Genomic DNA, 17,103 nt, shown 5'->3' on the forward strand with positions numbered 1-17,103 from the left:
CACAGGCTAAACAATGACAGCACCTTGAGGAGCTGACACTGTGACCAGCAGGTCCAGGGAGGTTATTCTCCCTCTGGACTCGGCACTGGTGAGACCGCTTCTCAAATCCTGTGTTCAGTTCTGGGCCCCTCACCACAAGAAGGATGTTGAGGCTCTGGAGCGAGTCCAGAGAAGAGCAACAAAGGTGGTGAGGGGGCTGGAGAAGAAGAGGAGCGGCTGAGAGAGCTGGGGGTGTTTAGCCTGGAGAAGAGGAGGCTGAGGGGAGACCTCATTGCTCTCTCCAACTACCTGAAAGGAGGTTGTGGAGAGGAGGGAGCTGGGCTCTTCTCCCAAGTGACAGGGGACAGGACGAGAGGGAATGGCCTCAAGCTCCACCAGGGGAGGTTCAGGCTGGACATCAGGAAAAACTTTTTCACAGAAAGGGTCATTGGGCACTGGAACAGCTGCCCAGGGAGGGGGTTGAGTCACCTTCCCTGAAGGTGTTTAAGGGATGGGTGGATGAGGTGCTGAGGGACATGGGTTAGTGATTGATGGGAACGGTTGGACTCGATGATCCTGTGGGCCTTTTCCAACCTGATGATTCTGTGGTTCTATGTGGGGCGGTGGGGGCGGTCTCGAGGCGGTCTCAGAGCTGCAGGGGCGGTCCCGGGGCGGTCCCGGGGCTGTGAGGGCGGTCCCGGGGCTGTGAGGGCGGTCCGGGGGCGGTGCCGGGGCGGGCTGCCCGGCGCTGGGCTCGGGGCGGGCGCTGCCCTGTCCGCCATGCCGCTGCTGTTCCTGGAGCGCCTGCCCTGGCCCAGCCTGCGCACCTACGCGGCGCTGAGCGGGCTGGCCCTGCTGGGGGCCGCGCTGGGCGCCCGCCGCGGGCTCGGCCCCAGCCCCGCCGCCCGGGACGTGGCCGCCTTCCTCCTCGCCGACAGCCTCTGCGTCTGGGTGAGCGCGGCGGGGGCGCAGCCCGGCCTGCCCGGGCCTCCCCGCCCGCACAGCCCGGCGGTCCTCCCGCTGACCTCACCTCCGCCTCTTGCGCCTCAAAACCCTTTCCCCTCGCCCCGTCCCCGCCGCTCCCCGCTCAAAAATCCCTCCCCGCCTTTCCCTGCGGCCCCTTCGGGCGCTGGAAGCCGCTCGGAGGGCTCCCCGCTGCCTTCTCTTCTCAAGCCCTGCTCTCTCAGCCTGTTCGGGGAGGTTTTCCAGCCCTGGGATCGTCTCCGTGGCCTCTGGACTCACTCCCACGGCTCCATGTCCTTCCTGAGCCCTACGCCCTGCTTTTCCCCCTTTGAGGACTGTGAAACCGCTGCAGAGTCTTTTCCTTTTGCCCATCCCGCACATGAAACGCTGTAGATGGAGAAGGCAGGAGGAAAGGGGAGCGTGTTTTCTTTCTAGGTGGCATCACCAATGCCGTGGTCCTGTCAGTCCTGGAAGCTGCTCAAAGTTTTCCCCACAGTCTTCTCTTCTTCAGCCTAAACAACCCCGTCTCTCCCAGCCTGTCCTCCTACGGGAGGTGCTCCAGCCCTCAGATCATCTCTGTGGCCCCTTCTGGATTCCCTCTCTCAGATCCCTGTCCTTGCGCTGATGCTTCCTTTCTTTGTGATAAGATTTCCTAATCTACATATAAAAGAAAAATCTATCATGAAGAGGCAGGTTTGTTTGTTGGACGCGCTGGTGCAGAAAAGCGACCCCGTTAGTGTTTCTAACAAAAAGTCAAGTGACTTATCAGCTACTGTGCATCTCTTGGAAGAGGCCAGGCTTAAATATCACCCCCCCTCCAAAAAAAAAAGGCAGCTAAAACTCTCCTGTGAACAATGGTTGGTTTTGTTAAACTCATTCTTTCCCTTTCACTCCCTTTTATGTTCTAAATAGGGCAAAAGTATTTGTCCCTGACTCTTAACGTTTCTTTACAGGTATTGGTGAACACTGCCTGCTGTTTTCTGATGTTGGTTGCTAAGCTGATCCAGTATATGGTGTTCGGTCCTCTTCGTGTCAGCGAGAGGCAGGTAGGACAGCTGTTTGTTCCCTTGGATATCTGTGGTGTGGCATAATTTCTTGGTGCAGTTTTCTGTATGGAATTGCTCGAAAGTACACGAGAAAAGTGAATTTTAGAACAATTTAAATCTTACCGCTTGCACTGGGCTGGAGCACCTCCCATACAAGGACAGACTGTGAGAGTTGGGGTTGTTCAGCCTGGAGAAGAGAAGGCTCCGAGGAGACCTTATAGTGACCTTCCAGTACCTAAAAGGGACTACAGGAAAGCTGGGGGGGGGACTGTTTGCAAAGGCTTGGAGTGATGGGACTCAGGGCAGTGGGTATATATTGGAGAGGGGCAGATTTAGGCTAGACCTAAGGAAGAATTTCTTTGCTATGAGAGTCGGGAGGCCCTGGCCCAGGTTGCCCAGAGCAGTGGTGGCTGCCCCATCCCTGGAGGGGTTCAAAGCCAGGTTGGATGGGGCTTGGGCAGCCTGATCGAGTGGGAGGTGTCCCTGCCTGTGGCAGGGGGTAGGAACTGGATGACCTTTAAGGTCCCTTTCAACCCAAACTATTCTATGATTCTATGTACTTACTGCTTTTGAAAGTGTTGTCCAATAAAACCATACAGAGAACAATCTGCCAGATAAACCCTTTACAGTTTGATAGGATATCCACAGCCACCAGCTTCCAGGGAACTTTTCTTTTTCCTTTCTACTGTGTGTTATAAGTCATCAGCTTGAAAATCCTGCTTTCTTAATAAACTTTGTCAGAAATCTTTCAAGAGTCCTCTCATTTCAGAATATTTACATGTTCTTTTTTATTCTGTTTGCGTTTGGCAGCGTTTCTCCATTGCGTTTTGTGGTTACTTTTCAGCACCAGCAGGCTGAGTTCCCTCTTGTACCTTGTTTTGTGCTGTGATTGCTGGAGAAGCGCTTCCCATCCTCAGATGTTGAGTGGATGGTTTATCTGCCCTCTGGTTTAAGAGGGAGCAGGCAGGCGCGTGCCCAGAGGAAGGAGGAAGTGCAGGGCTGCGAAGTCAAGCTGTTTAGTTCTGCTCTTGGTCTGGGTGAGAAAGTTTGTAAAAGTTTAGCAAGAGGACTACTAAAGTCCAGACTTTTTAAAACCAGGATCCTGCAGAAGATAAAAGCAGCCGCAGTGGTTTGAATAGTATCTGCATATATTTTTTTTTTAAAGAAAGACGCATGCATAATTTGCTTTGGTAAATGCAGTGGCAGTGATTTGAAGCATGTTCATATGTTTTTTAGAGAAGTGTGTAAGTGTAGTTCTTAGCAAAAATAAGGCTTCGTGACATGCAGAAGCGATGCACGTAAAACTTCATAAATAGCCGTGGATCTCTCAGAGGCTTTTGTGTTAAAGATTCCCATCTGTAGTTCCTCTGAGAGAGGTGTATTTATTAAAAACAAAGCACTCTCAGACTGCATTGGGCCAGATTTTCTTTCCAGTCTGTGTTGACTATAAGGATGTGGAATTTTAACCAGTGATAGTTTCCAGGATTTTCTCTACCCTCTTAAAAACTGAAGCAAAAAGCAGTCAGTGTGGCTTCATTTGCATTTGGACAGTGGGAGTGTGCTTCAGTTCTCCTGTAAAGGAAAGCTGGTTATTAGTGTTGGTGAGCCAGAAATGGCAGCATCATGAAGGAATTCTGGGCCTGTCTTAACTAAACACCTGGTGATTTAATTCTGTTCTTTAACAAAACATTTTATTTCATGAATTATTTTATCCCCAACAAGCTGGCTTGCTCTCTGCTACTTGAGACCATCAGATTGTTTCTTTCGTACTGCTTGAGTGTGTGGGAATAATTGCTTATTTGTCCTGTTCCTCGCTCTAGTCATTGTGCTTTTTAAGTGCAGGGTAACAAATACTATTCAAGATGTGTATGCAGCAGGGTTTTGCTAATGTGTTATCGCATTTCTAATTCCATCATTGTTTTTCTCTTTCTCTTTTCCCTTCCTTCTCTCCCTTGCATGCGGATTGTCGCTACAGTAACAAAATGTCTTCCTTTACAGCATCTCAAGGATAAGTTCTGGAATTTCATTTTCTACAAGTTCATCTTCATTTTTGGTGTGCTGAATGTTCAGACAGTGGAAGAAGTGGTGATGTGGTGTCTCTGGTTCTCTGGCCTCGTGTTTCTTCATCTTATGGTTCAGCTCTGCAAGGATCGCTTTGAATATGTAAGTTTTGATAAGGGACATGCAAATTCTTTTTCTGGTTCAGGCACTGGCTCACGATGGGTTACAAACAAATCATTTAGACCTTTTCCCCACCCAGCGGTGCTGAACATGTGCACCTCCCAGCAGCTTTGAATATTTGCTTTAAAGTGTCAATCTTGCTCCCTCAGTTTTCCCGTCAGACAAACGGAGCTGAAGATACTTATTTTCTTTGATAAATTCTCCCTGCAGTTATTACGTAACTCCGTGAGATGTCTTTGTAGCTCTCCTTAGTGCAGAACTCTTGACAACAGAACGTCCCTTAGACTGGTGCCCTTTGGCATTGGTCCGTAAGGCCTATTTCTCTGGGTTCTCTGCTCAGGCTTCAAGCTCGTTTACATCCACCAAATGTCAACTGCCAGTGTCTTTACAATGCACAGTTCAACTTTCTGCATAAGCCGTATCCCAGTTTTAAAGAACCGTTTAGGTTGCAAAAGGCCTTAAAGATCATGGAGCCCAAGTGCAAATCTCACGCTGCCAACTCCGATACTGAAATACATGCACAAGACTTTGGGCTGGTGCATTGTTTTAGTTTTATTCTGTGTCACTCATTACTGCATCGCATGGTTGAGGTTGTAAAATGAGTTTTATTCTAGAAAGCAAGAGATTGTCCTGAATGAGAGCTTGTTTGGTAACTTTGGAAGGCAGGAAGTCCGAAGGACTCCTTTAAATCTGCTGTGTGTTTATGCATTTGTGTTGCAGCTTTCCTTTTCTCCTACCACGCCCATGAGCAGCCACATTAGAGTCCTGACCCTGCTCATCGCCATGCTCCTCTCCTGCTGCGGATTAGCCGTTGTCTGCGGTGTTATTGGATACACTCATGGCATGCACACCTTGGCTTTCATGGCAGCAGAGGTGAGACTTCCTTCCTACGTATCGTAGTTTGTGCTTTGCTTTTCACCCCTCACTTCGGGGTATCTTGGCCTGCAGGTGGGTTTTCTTTTAGTTTTCCCACAATGAAAAAGCTCTGAAGATGCAAACAAGCTCTCCCCTGTTTTAGAGTAGTTGCCTGATCTGCATGCTTTCTCTCCTTAGAGTTTAAGCCTGCAAAAAAATATTTGTCTGAAGAAGAGAATGAGTGGATAAATCCGTAAGGTGATGCTGAAATCACAAGGCAGCCTATGAAAGAATAATGGTTGTGCTTCATGAGCACTGGAGGAAGGGTTAGACTGCTGGAGAGAGCGTGTGAAAGTGTAATGCACACCTCAGCCTGTTCCTTTGGGGTTGTATTTTCTATTTAATTCCTCCCAAAAAGGAATGAAACTAACATCCTTTCCTTAAGGCATGCTTGTGGGATTTGCTTATGTTTGTGCAAAGAGCTGCATCTCAACTGAGATGAGCGACTCATGTTTGTGTGCTCCTGAACCCTTGGCAGTGTGGAGTAAACATCATATGGTTTTGATGTTGTGGTGGGTTGTTGTGCTCTACCTGACAAAGCAATGATCTTAAACAAAGAGGAGGTAACCAGTATAACTGCAGGTTGTGTTAGCAGATCCCTAGCTTGGATATCAAGTAGCATGCAGTTTTTTTTAATTCTCCTGTCTAGAATTCAGTCTTGGAGTTAGTGAGGAGGAAAGAGAACAGTCAGCTGACACTAGGAGAATATGATGCTGGTCACACCACAGTTTATTTAATATGTCAGCTTACTTTTACAAAATGTGAGAATATGCCAGGTCAGATTTGTAATTATGCGGTGGAAGTGTATTGAAGATTTGACAGTGTCTCTAACAGGTGGGGTCTTGGTGGTGGCGTGTCTCTTATCTTGGCTTGGCAGGAGGATGCATTGGCCTTGTGCCAGGTTTATCAGTTTGCCTCACTAGCGCTGCGCCCTCTGGCTCTTACCTGTTTCAGGCTGCAGGATTGGACCCAGCTGTTTACTTCCATAATATAAACAGAGGAGTGGCTCAGCGAGCGTAAGCGTACGGTCCTCCACCAAGCCATGGATCCGTGCAGCCTGCTGTGCTACTGGTTTGTAGGGAATAGGAAAAGTTCTACTCTATAGGAAGGGGTCTCCTACCCTTGTTTGCAGCAGCTGGCATTTGAGGACATTCCTGTGCTGAGACTTGTACAAGCCTGTGGGGTTTGATAGCCTGAGATGGGCTCTAGAAAGTTGTCTGATGTTTTATTGAACTTGTGTATACTTTGGCCTCCAAATATTCAAAGGCAACAAATTCCACATCTTAATTCAGCTTTGTGTGCACAAAAGAGCTTTCAGTTGTTTGGAATCGTCTATCTGATAATTCCCCTGGCTATCACTTAATACAGTGAAAAGCCACAAAGAATCATTCCCTCTTTATTCTTCTTTGAACAATTTGGGATGTTTCCAAATCATTCTCTGGTTCCCTTTCTGAGTTTCCTTCCAAGCCAAAGAGTACTAGTTTGTTTAATCTTTCCTCACCTGAGAATGTCGAGTATCTTGCCCTTTCCTGAACCTTTTAAACAGGCCCTTTGTGGGTTGGGTGACCACAAGTAGTTTCTTTGATTTGAATACCCAGCACTTGTAAGTGGAATAAAACATTTAGGTTTCTTCCCGTGCAGGCATGAGCAGTGACACCTCGTGGCAGTACTCAAGTTCTTAGCAAAAAGCCCTAAGTCTTGCAGACTGAAATGTTTTCCTGGTGGTGACTTGTGTGATGCTGTTCGAGAGGGACCCTGCCAAGTGTATTCCATTAGCGTGTATTTAATTACATTAAGTTCCATTAAGCTTTTCATCTCTCTCCTGGTTACGCAAACATTGATTTAGCTTGATGCCTTGGGGTGTTCAATGGAGCAATACGGATGTTTTTCTTGGGTTTTAGTTAGGCTTACCCTTGTTCTGTGTAGTTTGTCAGCATATGGAGAACATAATCTCCTTTACTTAGCACTAGGAAGACTAGTACGTCTGGGTCCAGTTATATGCACCATTTCCAGGGTGGTGAGGCACTGGCCCAGGTTGCCCAGAGAAGTCATGGCTACTGGAAGTGTTCTAGGCCAGGCTGGATGGGGCTTTGAGCCCCTGATCCAGCGAGGGGTGTCCCTGCCCATGGCAGGGGGATTGGAACCGGATGGGCTTTAAGGTCCCTTCCAATGCAAACCATTCTATCATTCTGTGATTTTCTTTCCTGCAAAGGGTGGATGTGAAATGTGCAAATGCCCAGAGAAGGTTGTATTGAATAAGGACAGTCTGCATTTTTGAGTAAACATTAAGTTTTTTTGCCTTAATGTATGGTATTCCAGTATTATAGTTTAGCAAGTGATGTCCAGTTTGCACCTTTTTTGTTGTAAGAAGGAGTTACTCCATTCCTATAGCAGCTGCGCTCTGATCCTGTTCCATGCAGCTCAGTTAAGGTGCATAATGATAACGATACTCAAATCTTAGAGTTGTACCTCACAGATAACAGTGTATTTTCTTCTGTAGGTTCTGATGCTGCATCCCTTTTATCCTAGGGCTTCAGTGTCTTCCAGTCATGTGCTAACCTACGTGACTTGTGACTGCCAGCGTCACAGAGTCCCTGGGGAATAAGTGTGTGTGTGTAGTGGAGCAGAGCAAGAGCTTTTGAGGTGTCAGGACTAAAAATGTCCTGCTGGACGTTTAGAACCTCAGATCAGAGTTGTGTAACTTGTGATGCAGTAGTGTATTTTCTGCAAAGTACTTCTCGTGGCAGAAGGCTGAAGTGCATTTCTGGAAGCAGAGGAGGAACCAGAGACCAGTGCCTTCGTAGAATCATAGAATCCCTAGGTTGAAAAAGACCTTTGAGATCATCAAGTCCAACCATACCTGTCTACTACTAAATCATATCCCTAAGCACTTCATCTACCCGTCTTTTAAACACCTCCAGGGGTGGGGACTCAATCACCTACCTGGGCAGCCTCTGCCAGTGCATGAGAACCCTTTCAGTGAAGAAGTTTTTCCTGATGTCTAATCTTGACTCAATCTGCCATTACTTGTCCTTTTAATTTTGATGCTATTGCTGCCTCAGCACTAACCAGTATGCATAACATCTTGGCAACACAATAGTGAATGAAAGGGAAGCATTGAAATGCCACAGATGCCGAGTGCTGGCATATTTTAACTTCTTGTAAGTTGTAAAGACTGGGCTCTTAAGACCCCTGCCAACATATGTCTCCCTCATCAGGCACTCTACGCCATATGTACTGGTTTGACACAAATTTGTGCTCTGTGGAGCATCCATCCAGCAGCTCGGATAATCCTTCTGCTTCACCATTTGCGCAGTGAGAATTTGGACGGATCTGCTTTTTCTCTGTGGTCTGTGCAAAGTTTCTCCCTAGCAAAAAAAAGCCATGTGTGAGCAAGGTCCAGTCTCTTTCTGGTACCCACGTGCAGGGTCACAGGTGACAGGAGAGGGTCTTGTAGGAGCAGCTACTGTGCTAACATAACTTTCCTAACAAAAATGTTTGTGATGAGAACAACGTGCTTTGCTAGGTGACTTGCTGTTACCTTCTTGACTTTTTCTTGTGCTGTTTGAATGATGTGTTTGTCTTACCCTGTGCCTTTATTTGGATAAAAGGTTGCACTGAGGTTTAAATAGTCACAGGAACATTTATTTTAAAGCCAGCTAGTAAACAGTTGGCAGATATCTTGGACACTGTGATGGATTAAATATGCACGGAAGTGCTTTTTGCAGATGGGAAAAATATTGAAACCAAGTGTTTCATTGCTGTATTGGGAAATTGGTGGTTTTGATAATCGTTCTGTACTGTTTTTAACACTTACACTGGGGGCACGCCACCAGACCAGTCCTACAGAAATGGTTTCAGTTGCTTGTTACAAATCCCCTGCATTTTGGTGACTGTTGCTGAAGGCAGCGTGGTGTGGGCAGTCTCAGAAGGGAGTTTGTCCTGTCCTATTTTATTTCCCTGGAAGGAGACAACAAAGGGACAGGGCACTGTGGGCCTGACAGTTTAGAGAGAGGTGGTGGAGCCATATTTCTTGGATGACAAGAGCCCATGGAAATGTGGTTAGTTATTCTGGAAACAGACCTTGCTGGTGGGTGTCTTTGCACTCCTGATCTGCTCATGCTGTCCGATAAACTCAGTTTTCCTCTGAACTTTGCCTGGAGAGGTAAGCGTTATTAAAGAGGGGAAGTTACTTCTGCAGCGTTGACGTCTCAGCAAAGGGGAAAAAACATCTGAAAGCACTTTGGTGGTTCTTCCTCAGTTCCTGCTGCTGTTTGGTTCTTCAGGTTTTTCTTGAGCAGTTGAAGGTAGGCGGTGGGATTGTGGTCTCAACGGTCACTGATCGGTGATAAGAATTGAAAAAAGTAGTATGCCCTGTACAGTGAGGGGAAAAAGTGAGACTTAACAGCGGTGATGCTGATGTTGCATGAACATCGTGTTTGAGAACAATTTCTTCCTTATCTCTTGATAAGCTTCGTGTTTGTCACAGGTGTGTTGTGCCCACAGTCATCTATAGTGACTGCTGGTTCACAGGAACTTGTTAAGCTGCAATAAAAGTGGTTTTTTTTTAGCCCTTTAGCTCTTGCCTCTGGACCACTGTCTCTGCCAGAATGTTGTTAACACATCTTTTCTGTTTTTCCACTTTTTTCACAGTCTCTGCTGGTGACTGTCAGAACTGCTCATGTGATTTTACGGTGAGTAGCTTATGTTTTGCGAGATGGTTATCAAAGAAGGTAGTGCATATAGCGTGTTGATTTAAGAGTTGTATGTAGTTACCTTGTTAAATTGCAAATGTATGTTTGGAGATGAGCAAAGGTGGTTAACTTTAGCCTGTACTATTTTGAAGCATGAGTTCTGCAATGCACAGATAGCCTTAGTGGGTGCTGATAGCTTGAGGCATGAATTAAAATGGATTGGTGTGCTCTGTGATGGTTGATAAATGATACAGAATGCCATCCTACTGGGTTTCTTTCAAGATCTCAGTTTCTAGAACTTGGAAAAAGTAACATTGCATATCCGTAATGCATGTGTATTTGCATATGTAGGACAGGACATGTAGCACAGAAACTTTGCCAGACAATGCCAGTCACGACTGGCATTGCAGGTCTGTCACCAAGCTGTGGTGCCTCAGCTGCAAAAACCCTCACGTGCTGAAAAAGTCTGTGGTTACTGTAATCCGAACACTCACTTTTGGTATGTGCGGGAGTTTTATGCAAATGCTAGCTCTTTGGTGTCAGCTGATGGTGTCTATAATGGCACTGTGGGCTACGCTTTGATTGCTTTTTGCCTTTTTAAAACGTTGCTGTTTGAAACCAGTAGCATTAAAATAAAAAGTTCCCCAGGAAGGCACAGAGTGTGGGCTCAGGAAGGCAAAGAATCCATATCCAGTTGTTTGAAAAATGGATAAAATAGTTGGAATGCTAGAGATACTGTTTAACCAAAAAGACAGAATAATGTTGATTTCCCTATTCTTGCAGATATATAATTCATCTCTGGGATCTCAACCATGAAGGAATGTGGGAGGGCAAAGGCACTTATGTCTACTACACAGATTTTGTCATGGAGCTAACCTTGCTTTCACTGGACTTGATGCATCATATTCACATGCTGGTATGAAATACTGGACTTAGTGCTGAGCCAACAGACTGGCCTTAAAATAGGGGCTGCTGTGTATATGTATTTTGTATATTTTTTTTCTTTGCTTGTTTTATGAACCATATATTACAGAGAGGCTCTTCATTTAGAGAGGGGGATGTAGTGTGGGGGGTTTAGCATTCTCTCCTCCTATGTAATTGGAGGCCTCACAAACATCTTTGTTACGGAGATTTAACTACTGTGTAATTATCTATTTATTAGGTCTTTAATTAGCTTTGTCATTGAGTAATATTAGATTGAATTATTTTTGAACATTGAATTATTTTGGACATTAAGCCAAACAGGTCTGAATACACTTTATATCATTATCCATGCCGTGCTGCTTAAGTTTTATCTGAGGATGTAATGAGTAGCGATACCTCTGAATGTTTGTGGTTATTCTGAATGGTCTCAAAACAAGAAAAATCCTTCACTGCTCATTTCTTGATTTCTCTTTCTCTTAAGACCCGATTCAGTATCTTGTGGCTGCCTTTTGGTTCCCATGGTGTTTGTTTCTAATCAGCATCCTGTCTTTTTTCCAAAGCTGTTTGGCAATATCTGGTTGTCAATGGCGAGCCTGGTGATTTTTATGCAGTTGCGCTACCTATTTCATGAGGTTCAACGAAGAATTCGGCGGCACAAGAACTATCTGCGTGTGGTTGGAAACATGGAAGCCAGGTGAGTCTCTTATTTGCTCCTAGATCTAGATGTGGACCTTGGTCGGAGGATCCTGATTGAGAAGTTGTGGTTCTTTTATGTTCCTTTGATACACAATGGCACGGTGTAAGCTGGGGAGATGGCATCTTGCAAATCCAGGTCTTAAGTTTTTACACTTGTAGAGTGTGCTTTTTGCATTTTATTTGTTAGTGGGGGCACCCTTTCTGGTTTAAACAGAAATGCAGGATTGACTTTCTAATAGTAGTATTGCTGGCAACAAGGGAACTCCCCTGTCCGGTATTTCTTCTCCTGTGTACACCCTGTTGGAGTGACGTGCGCTCTGCAGAGCTCTGCCTGATTCAGTTTTTAAACACTGGGTTTGGCTGTGATAGAAATAAATGCTTTTAATTTCATTAGGCCGTACTAGTCATTTACTGCCTGAAATAAAAGAAAAAATATAAATTAAAACCTGCTCAGCTTTAAGGATGTATTTATTAAACCTGAAGCCTATACGTGAAATCCCACGGTGCTCACAGCTCGACTGCTTTAGTCCATCCCTCTGTACTGAGGCAATACAGAGAAATCGAGAGGTCCGCTGAGACCTAGTATCGTACCAGGTACTACTGCATCTCTGATCCAATATTTTCATCACTCAGCTATGTCCTTAGTCATTTTAAGGGCAACAGGGTTTTACTCTTTCTGTACATTGCTGTACCATTTTTGTTGTTGAACTTCTGTAGGTTTGGCTGTCTCTTGTGCCTGCTGCTGTAGTCCAGAGGGAGAAGACTGGTTTCTTTAGAAATTCCCAAGGTTTTCCTTGTGAAAAATCATTTAATGGCTGTAAAATCAAGTTAAGAGCTACATATCAAAGTTCATTCACACTGCTTTTTTTTTTTTTAGTAAGATGCAGCTGCTAAACCCTTTTAAGCTGCTCACAAAGCTGTTTGAGTTGCAAGTGTCTGAGCGACTTTGTGTGTTTTTATCATTCTGATTGTTCTGGAAGAACCACATTCTGGCTTCCTCTTGAAGCTGCCAATGGCAGTGAGCTCCCTGTCTTTGTGTAGTTGTTTTTCAGGTATATTCCATGGGAGCAGTGCTGTGAAATGTTGTTATATCACTCATCTGTTTATTGTCCGGTACTGGCCAGTAGCGTGATGCTGTAGTTCAAAAAGATATTGAAGGGGGCTGGCAAAATCTGATGTCAAAGTTAGTCAGACTTAAATTCTTATGATCCCAAGAAGACATCTTAATATGTACAGCTATTAAAACTCATTTAGAAAAATGACATAAACCAAATCTATACAGATTCTGACTTGAGGTTCTTGACTTAATGATCATGCTTCTTGGACGACACTACGTCAAAGCTTTTTGCACTTAGGGTGTTTGTAGTCAAGTGCAAAAAATGTGCCTGTGAGAAGGCATGGCAGGGCTCTGTGTGTCCGTCCTCCTTTGCAATACGAATCTATGTTCTGGGGAAAAAAACCAGCAAATCTGCTGGCACCCCTCTCCCTTGGAAAAGTTAATGTGGAGGATAAGGTTTTGTCAGTGAAGAATTCTCTGGACAGGAGACCGTACTGGGCTGGTGTAGTCACAACTTCTGTCTCTCCCATTTTCTTCTTTGTAGGTTTGCAGTTGCGACACCCGAGGAGCTAGCAGTCAATAATGATGATTGTGCCATTTGCTGGGACTCCATGCAATCCGCACGTAAACTCCCTTGCGGCCACCTCTTCCACAAGTACGTTTCTGGCACTGGAGGGGGTGGAAGGGATATATGGGCATGTCTGAAAGTTACAGCAGCGTGACAAATAACAGACTATCAACGAAGCTGTGAATGCTTCCTGCCTGGGCCATTGTGGTCTGCTTCTAATAGCAAAGAACAAGTCATGTTCGCTTCAGTCATTTGGATGTTTGAGTTGTTTCACCTGGTGCATTCTTCTTCCTCCAAACTAAGAGTGTGAATCTTATCAGCTAATGGGTAGATAGTGTTGTTATGATATCTCAATTGCAAGTCTGTGCTCTGCCTTGCTGTGTAGCTGCTTGGTAGAACACGCTGTTTTTCCCCTTTACTTTATCCTATGCATCACCTCTACCATGAGGGTGTATTGATTTTCAGGTGTGGAAGAAAAATTGGACTTAGATCCTTAAGTACCCTTCAGATATTTAAAGAGAAAACAGGGAATACTTTTATATGGTGCATCCTTGTGTGGTGATGCATCCTCCAGAGCAGTTGTGGAGGCCAGGCCCAACTGTATGATTTCATGGGGAGGATGAGTCCATCAGGGCTGTACAAGAGATTAACTAAATCAGCCAAAGAGGTCCCTAAGCAGATGGTAGCTGGAACTGGGAGACTCGTGGGCAAAGGATCGCCCTGTATGATGTTTCTTACACTCACTCGGTAGTGAACAGTAGCTCATGGAGACAGTGACCTGAGCTAGATGTGCCTTGTCTTAGATCTTTGATAGCAGTGCTTACATTTTCATGCATGTGCTTAAAAATGAGAGGAGATAGAGGAGAAACCAGAAGTTTCTGAAATGCCACGTGATTACCGTGCATGGTCTGTTAAATCATCTCTGCGGTGTCATATAAGCAAGTTACTTTCTGCAAACAGCTTTTTACTATTCTGGGAACTGTCAAACCAGAGGTTATAATCCGTGTGCTAATTTGTTGTCATTTATGACAAACCTTGCCATAAATATTTATCTGTGTTCCGAGAAGTCTCTAATGAGATAATGTGCCTCTGTAGCAGAAACTTCTCTTCCAGTGCTACTGAATCATATGAATATTTAATCACCTACTGAGCACTTGAGAAGCCCAGGGTCTTCTCTTCAGGAAGCCGTTTTCTCTGTGTTTAAAAGAGTCCTTTTGTATTTTCTCTAAGGCTAAGTTACACTTAACCTCCTTGGTGCATTTAGGGAGGGAATATGTTGCAGTGGATGACTTAAGTTTGCGTAGAAACCCAGTTGTAATTAATAAGCCTATTTACAGGGTTTCTCTCCTCAGAAAAGCCTGGTGATTTTGCCAACAGGCTAAACATGGTGTCCATTCTCAGTGACATGGGATTTTTTTCATAGCCATTTATTTGAACTAGAGAGACGTCAGGGAAGAATCACACTGCTGAGGTCAACACTTTGCCTAAATGTTAAGGAAATTTAATGAGAGTGGGAGTCTGAATTTTTAGTCTCTGTTGAAACTCTGTCTTCTAGGAAGCAGTCACTTCCAAGAGTTGTTGCTCTGAAATGTTGCCAGCCTTGACCTGTTGTCAGTCCTCCTTCTGCTAAGGTGCTGTAGGAGGCTGAGTCCTTCTCCCTGTGCAGTACCGGATGGGTATAACCATGGCCAGCTTGCTGCAGGCCTTTAGGGGTTGTTGCTGGTGCCAGCTGAAAGGGGTTTGTGTCCATTCCAGCATCTCGGTGGCTGAGCCGTTAAGGAGCAGCAATGTGCTGGTAGCTTCTGTCCCTCTGGGTGCTGCACAGGTGTCCTTTTGAGTATGACTGTAGCAGAAGTTTGAGCTGGCTGTGTGCAGGGTGGTTTTCCTGTGACAATGGACACGAAGTTGGACAGCACTGGTGATGCCAACGTGCTGGCTGTGACGATGACTGAGGTGGTGGAAGATGGTAGATTTTTATTGTAGTGCTTTGGTTGTTTCTGGGAAACCCATCACTAATTTCTGAATGCTGCGTATCACTCTGTTTAAATGTGATGAAAAACACTTTGGTAATAAGTCTGCATGATGCAGCTTCGGGAATTGTGCAGAGTGCTGGTATCATTGACTTTGCGTAGTCCTGCGATGAGGGCTATTTTCTTGCTCTGTCAGCCCAAACCTGTGATCTGTTCCTTTACTTTGTTTGCTGATATGCAATTTAGGAAACGAATTGCTTTGATCTTTTCTCTATCTCTACCTTTCTAAAGTGTTTTGAGAGCTTCTGCTGGAAAAAAAGCCCCTACTGTGCAAGTGTGTAACACTGCGATGTGTTCAGTTCTGTGAAATTCAGTTCTTCCACACTGAAAATTAGATTTAATGTGCTAACAAATACTGTGACTGGGTCATATCAGTCTGAATCAAAAAGTAGGCACAGCTGTGAGTGTTTAAACCTGCATTTCAAACACTTCTCGCTTTCTGTAAGGCAGAAAATGTTCAGAATTCAGTAAACATTGTAATGGCACAGCGCTGCTTAGTATTAGTTTGGAAAGGACCTTTAGGCCCCTCTAGTTCCAAACCACTGCCATTGGCAGACACACCTTCCACTGGATCAGGTTGCTCAAAGCCTCATCCAACCTGGACTTCCCAGAGTGGTGCTCACTTTGGTGGTGATTTGAGTACTGATAATTTTGAAAAGATATTTGAAAAGCTTTGGAGGTGCCATTGCCACATCGCACTGGCAGAATTGTGAAAATGTGTCATTGTATCTTAAATGCTTGTACATTTTCTTTTGTCCTTTTTCAGTCAGGGGTGGAGAGAAGTGCTTTGTTTCCCCTTCCAGGCAAAACTTGCTTCTTCTGAGCTAGAGGGACAACAAACTTGGAGAGTTTTGATGGATCTGTTAGAGCGAGTCCAAAGGAGGCCACTAAGATGATCTGAGGGCTGGAGCACCTCACCTGTGAGGACAGGCTGAGAGAGGTTGTTCAGCCTGGAGAAGAGAAGGCTCCTGGGAGACTTTAGAGCAGCTTCCAGGACTGAAAAGAGCTCCAGGAAAGCTGGGGAGGGGCTCTTGATCAGGGAATGCAGGGTTAGGACGAGGAGGAACAATTTTAAGCTGAAAGAGGGGAGATTGAGATGAGATCTTAGGAAAACACGTTTCCTGTGAGGGTGGGGAGGCCCTGGCCCAGGTTGCCCAGAGCAGTGGTGGCTGCCCCATCCCTGGAGGTGTTAGAGGCCAGGTTGGATGGGCTTGGAGCCCCTGATCCGGTGGGAGGTGTCCAAGGGGACTTGGAAATGGATGGGTTTTGAGGTCCCTTCCAAGCCAAGCTGTTCTATGATTCTGTGCTCAGTTTGTGATAATTCTGCATGCTTGCTTATAAAAAATGAACACTTGAGTGTTTTCAGCTGAAAGAAATAAGAACTCTATGTCAGAGTCATTAGGAGCTCATCAAGCACAGACGACAAATTATCTCTGAGCAGTCCATGTGCATTTGTTGCTGTTCTGTACAGGGTATGGTACAGCTGCTTGATGTACTCGCGATACTGATGTCTTGGAAAAATGCTGCAAGCTCACCACGATATTACTCTTTTCTTGTCAGCTCATGTCTGCGCTCTTGGCTGGAACAAGATACATCTTGTCCCACCTGCAGAATGTCACTTAATATCACTGACAGCAATCATGTGAGGGAGGATCACCAAAGGGAAAATCTGGATGAGAACCTGGTCCCCGTGGCAGTGGCAGAAGGCAGACCACGCTTGAACCAGCACAATCACTTCTTCCACTTTGATGGTGAGCTAAGCAAATTTGGTGCTGTTGCTTAGATAAATGAAGGGAACAGCCTTCTGTAAAAGGGAATTCTCTCCGTGTTTCAATTGAACTTTAAACTGTGTGTCTACTTATGTTTCTTATAGTTCTTTTGGAAGAGCTCACATAAGTGTATCTGAGGTTACCCAGAGCTTTCCTGAAAGATTTTGTACAAGAGCCCCCTTTGACTTGATTTGTCGTGGTTAACAATTTTACTGCTGGCATTTATTCGTTTTGTGCGATGTTGACCAGCAGACTGGGAAATTCATGTGTCTTATTCTGTT

General features: G+C 45.2%; 1 protein-coding gene across 1 annotated transcript in view; it reads left to right on the top strand.

The window, feature by feature from the left end:
- AMFR (autocrine motility factor receptor) overlaps positions 1 to 17,103 on the top strand; it is a 414,702-nt gene that overhangs the window by 385,782 nt on the left and 11,817 nt on the right. The window contains exons 2-10 of the mRNA XM_069868690.1: positions 755 to 930; positions 1,896 to 1,988; positions 3,987 to 4,151; positions 4,890 to 5,042; positions 9,738 to 9,778; positions 10,562 to 10,694; positions 11,263 to 11,396; positions 13,000 to 13,110; positions 16,614 to 16,804. Coding sequence (XP_069724791.1) covers positions 760 to 930; positions 1,896 to 1,988; positions 3,987 to 4,151; positions 4,890 to 5,042; positions 9,738 to 9,778; positions 10,562 to 10,694; positions 11,263 to 11,396; positions 13,000 to 13,110; positions 16,614 to 16,804 — 1,192 coding nt within the window. The 5' untranslated portion in view covers positions 755 to 759. The remainder of the gene's footprint in view (positions 1 to 754; positions 931 to 1,895; positions 1,989 to 3,986; positions 4,152 to 4,889; positions 5,043 to 9,737; positions 9,779 to 10,561; positions 10,695 to 11,262; positions 11,397 to 12,999; positions 13,111 to 16,613; positions 16,805 to 17,103) is intronic.

Source organism: Phaenicophaeus curvirostris, chromosome 14 (assembly GCF_032191515.1).
Source record: "Phaenicophaeus curvirostris isolate KB17595 chromosome 14, BPBGC_Pcur_1.0, whole genome shotgun sequence".
Classification (NCBI taxonomy): Eukaryota; Metazoa; Chordata; class Aves; order Cuculiformes; family Cuculidae; genus Phaenicophaeus; species Phaenicophaeus curvirostris.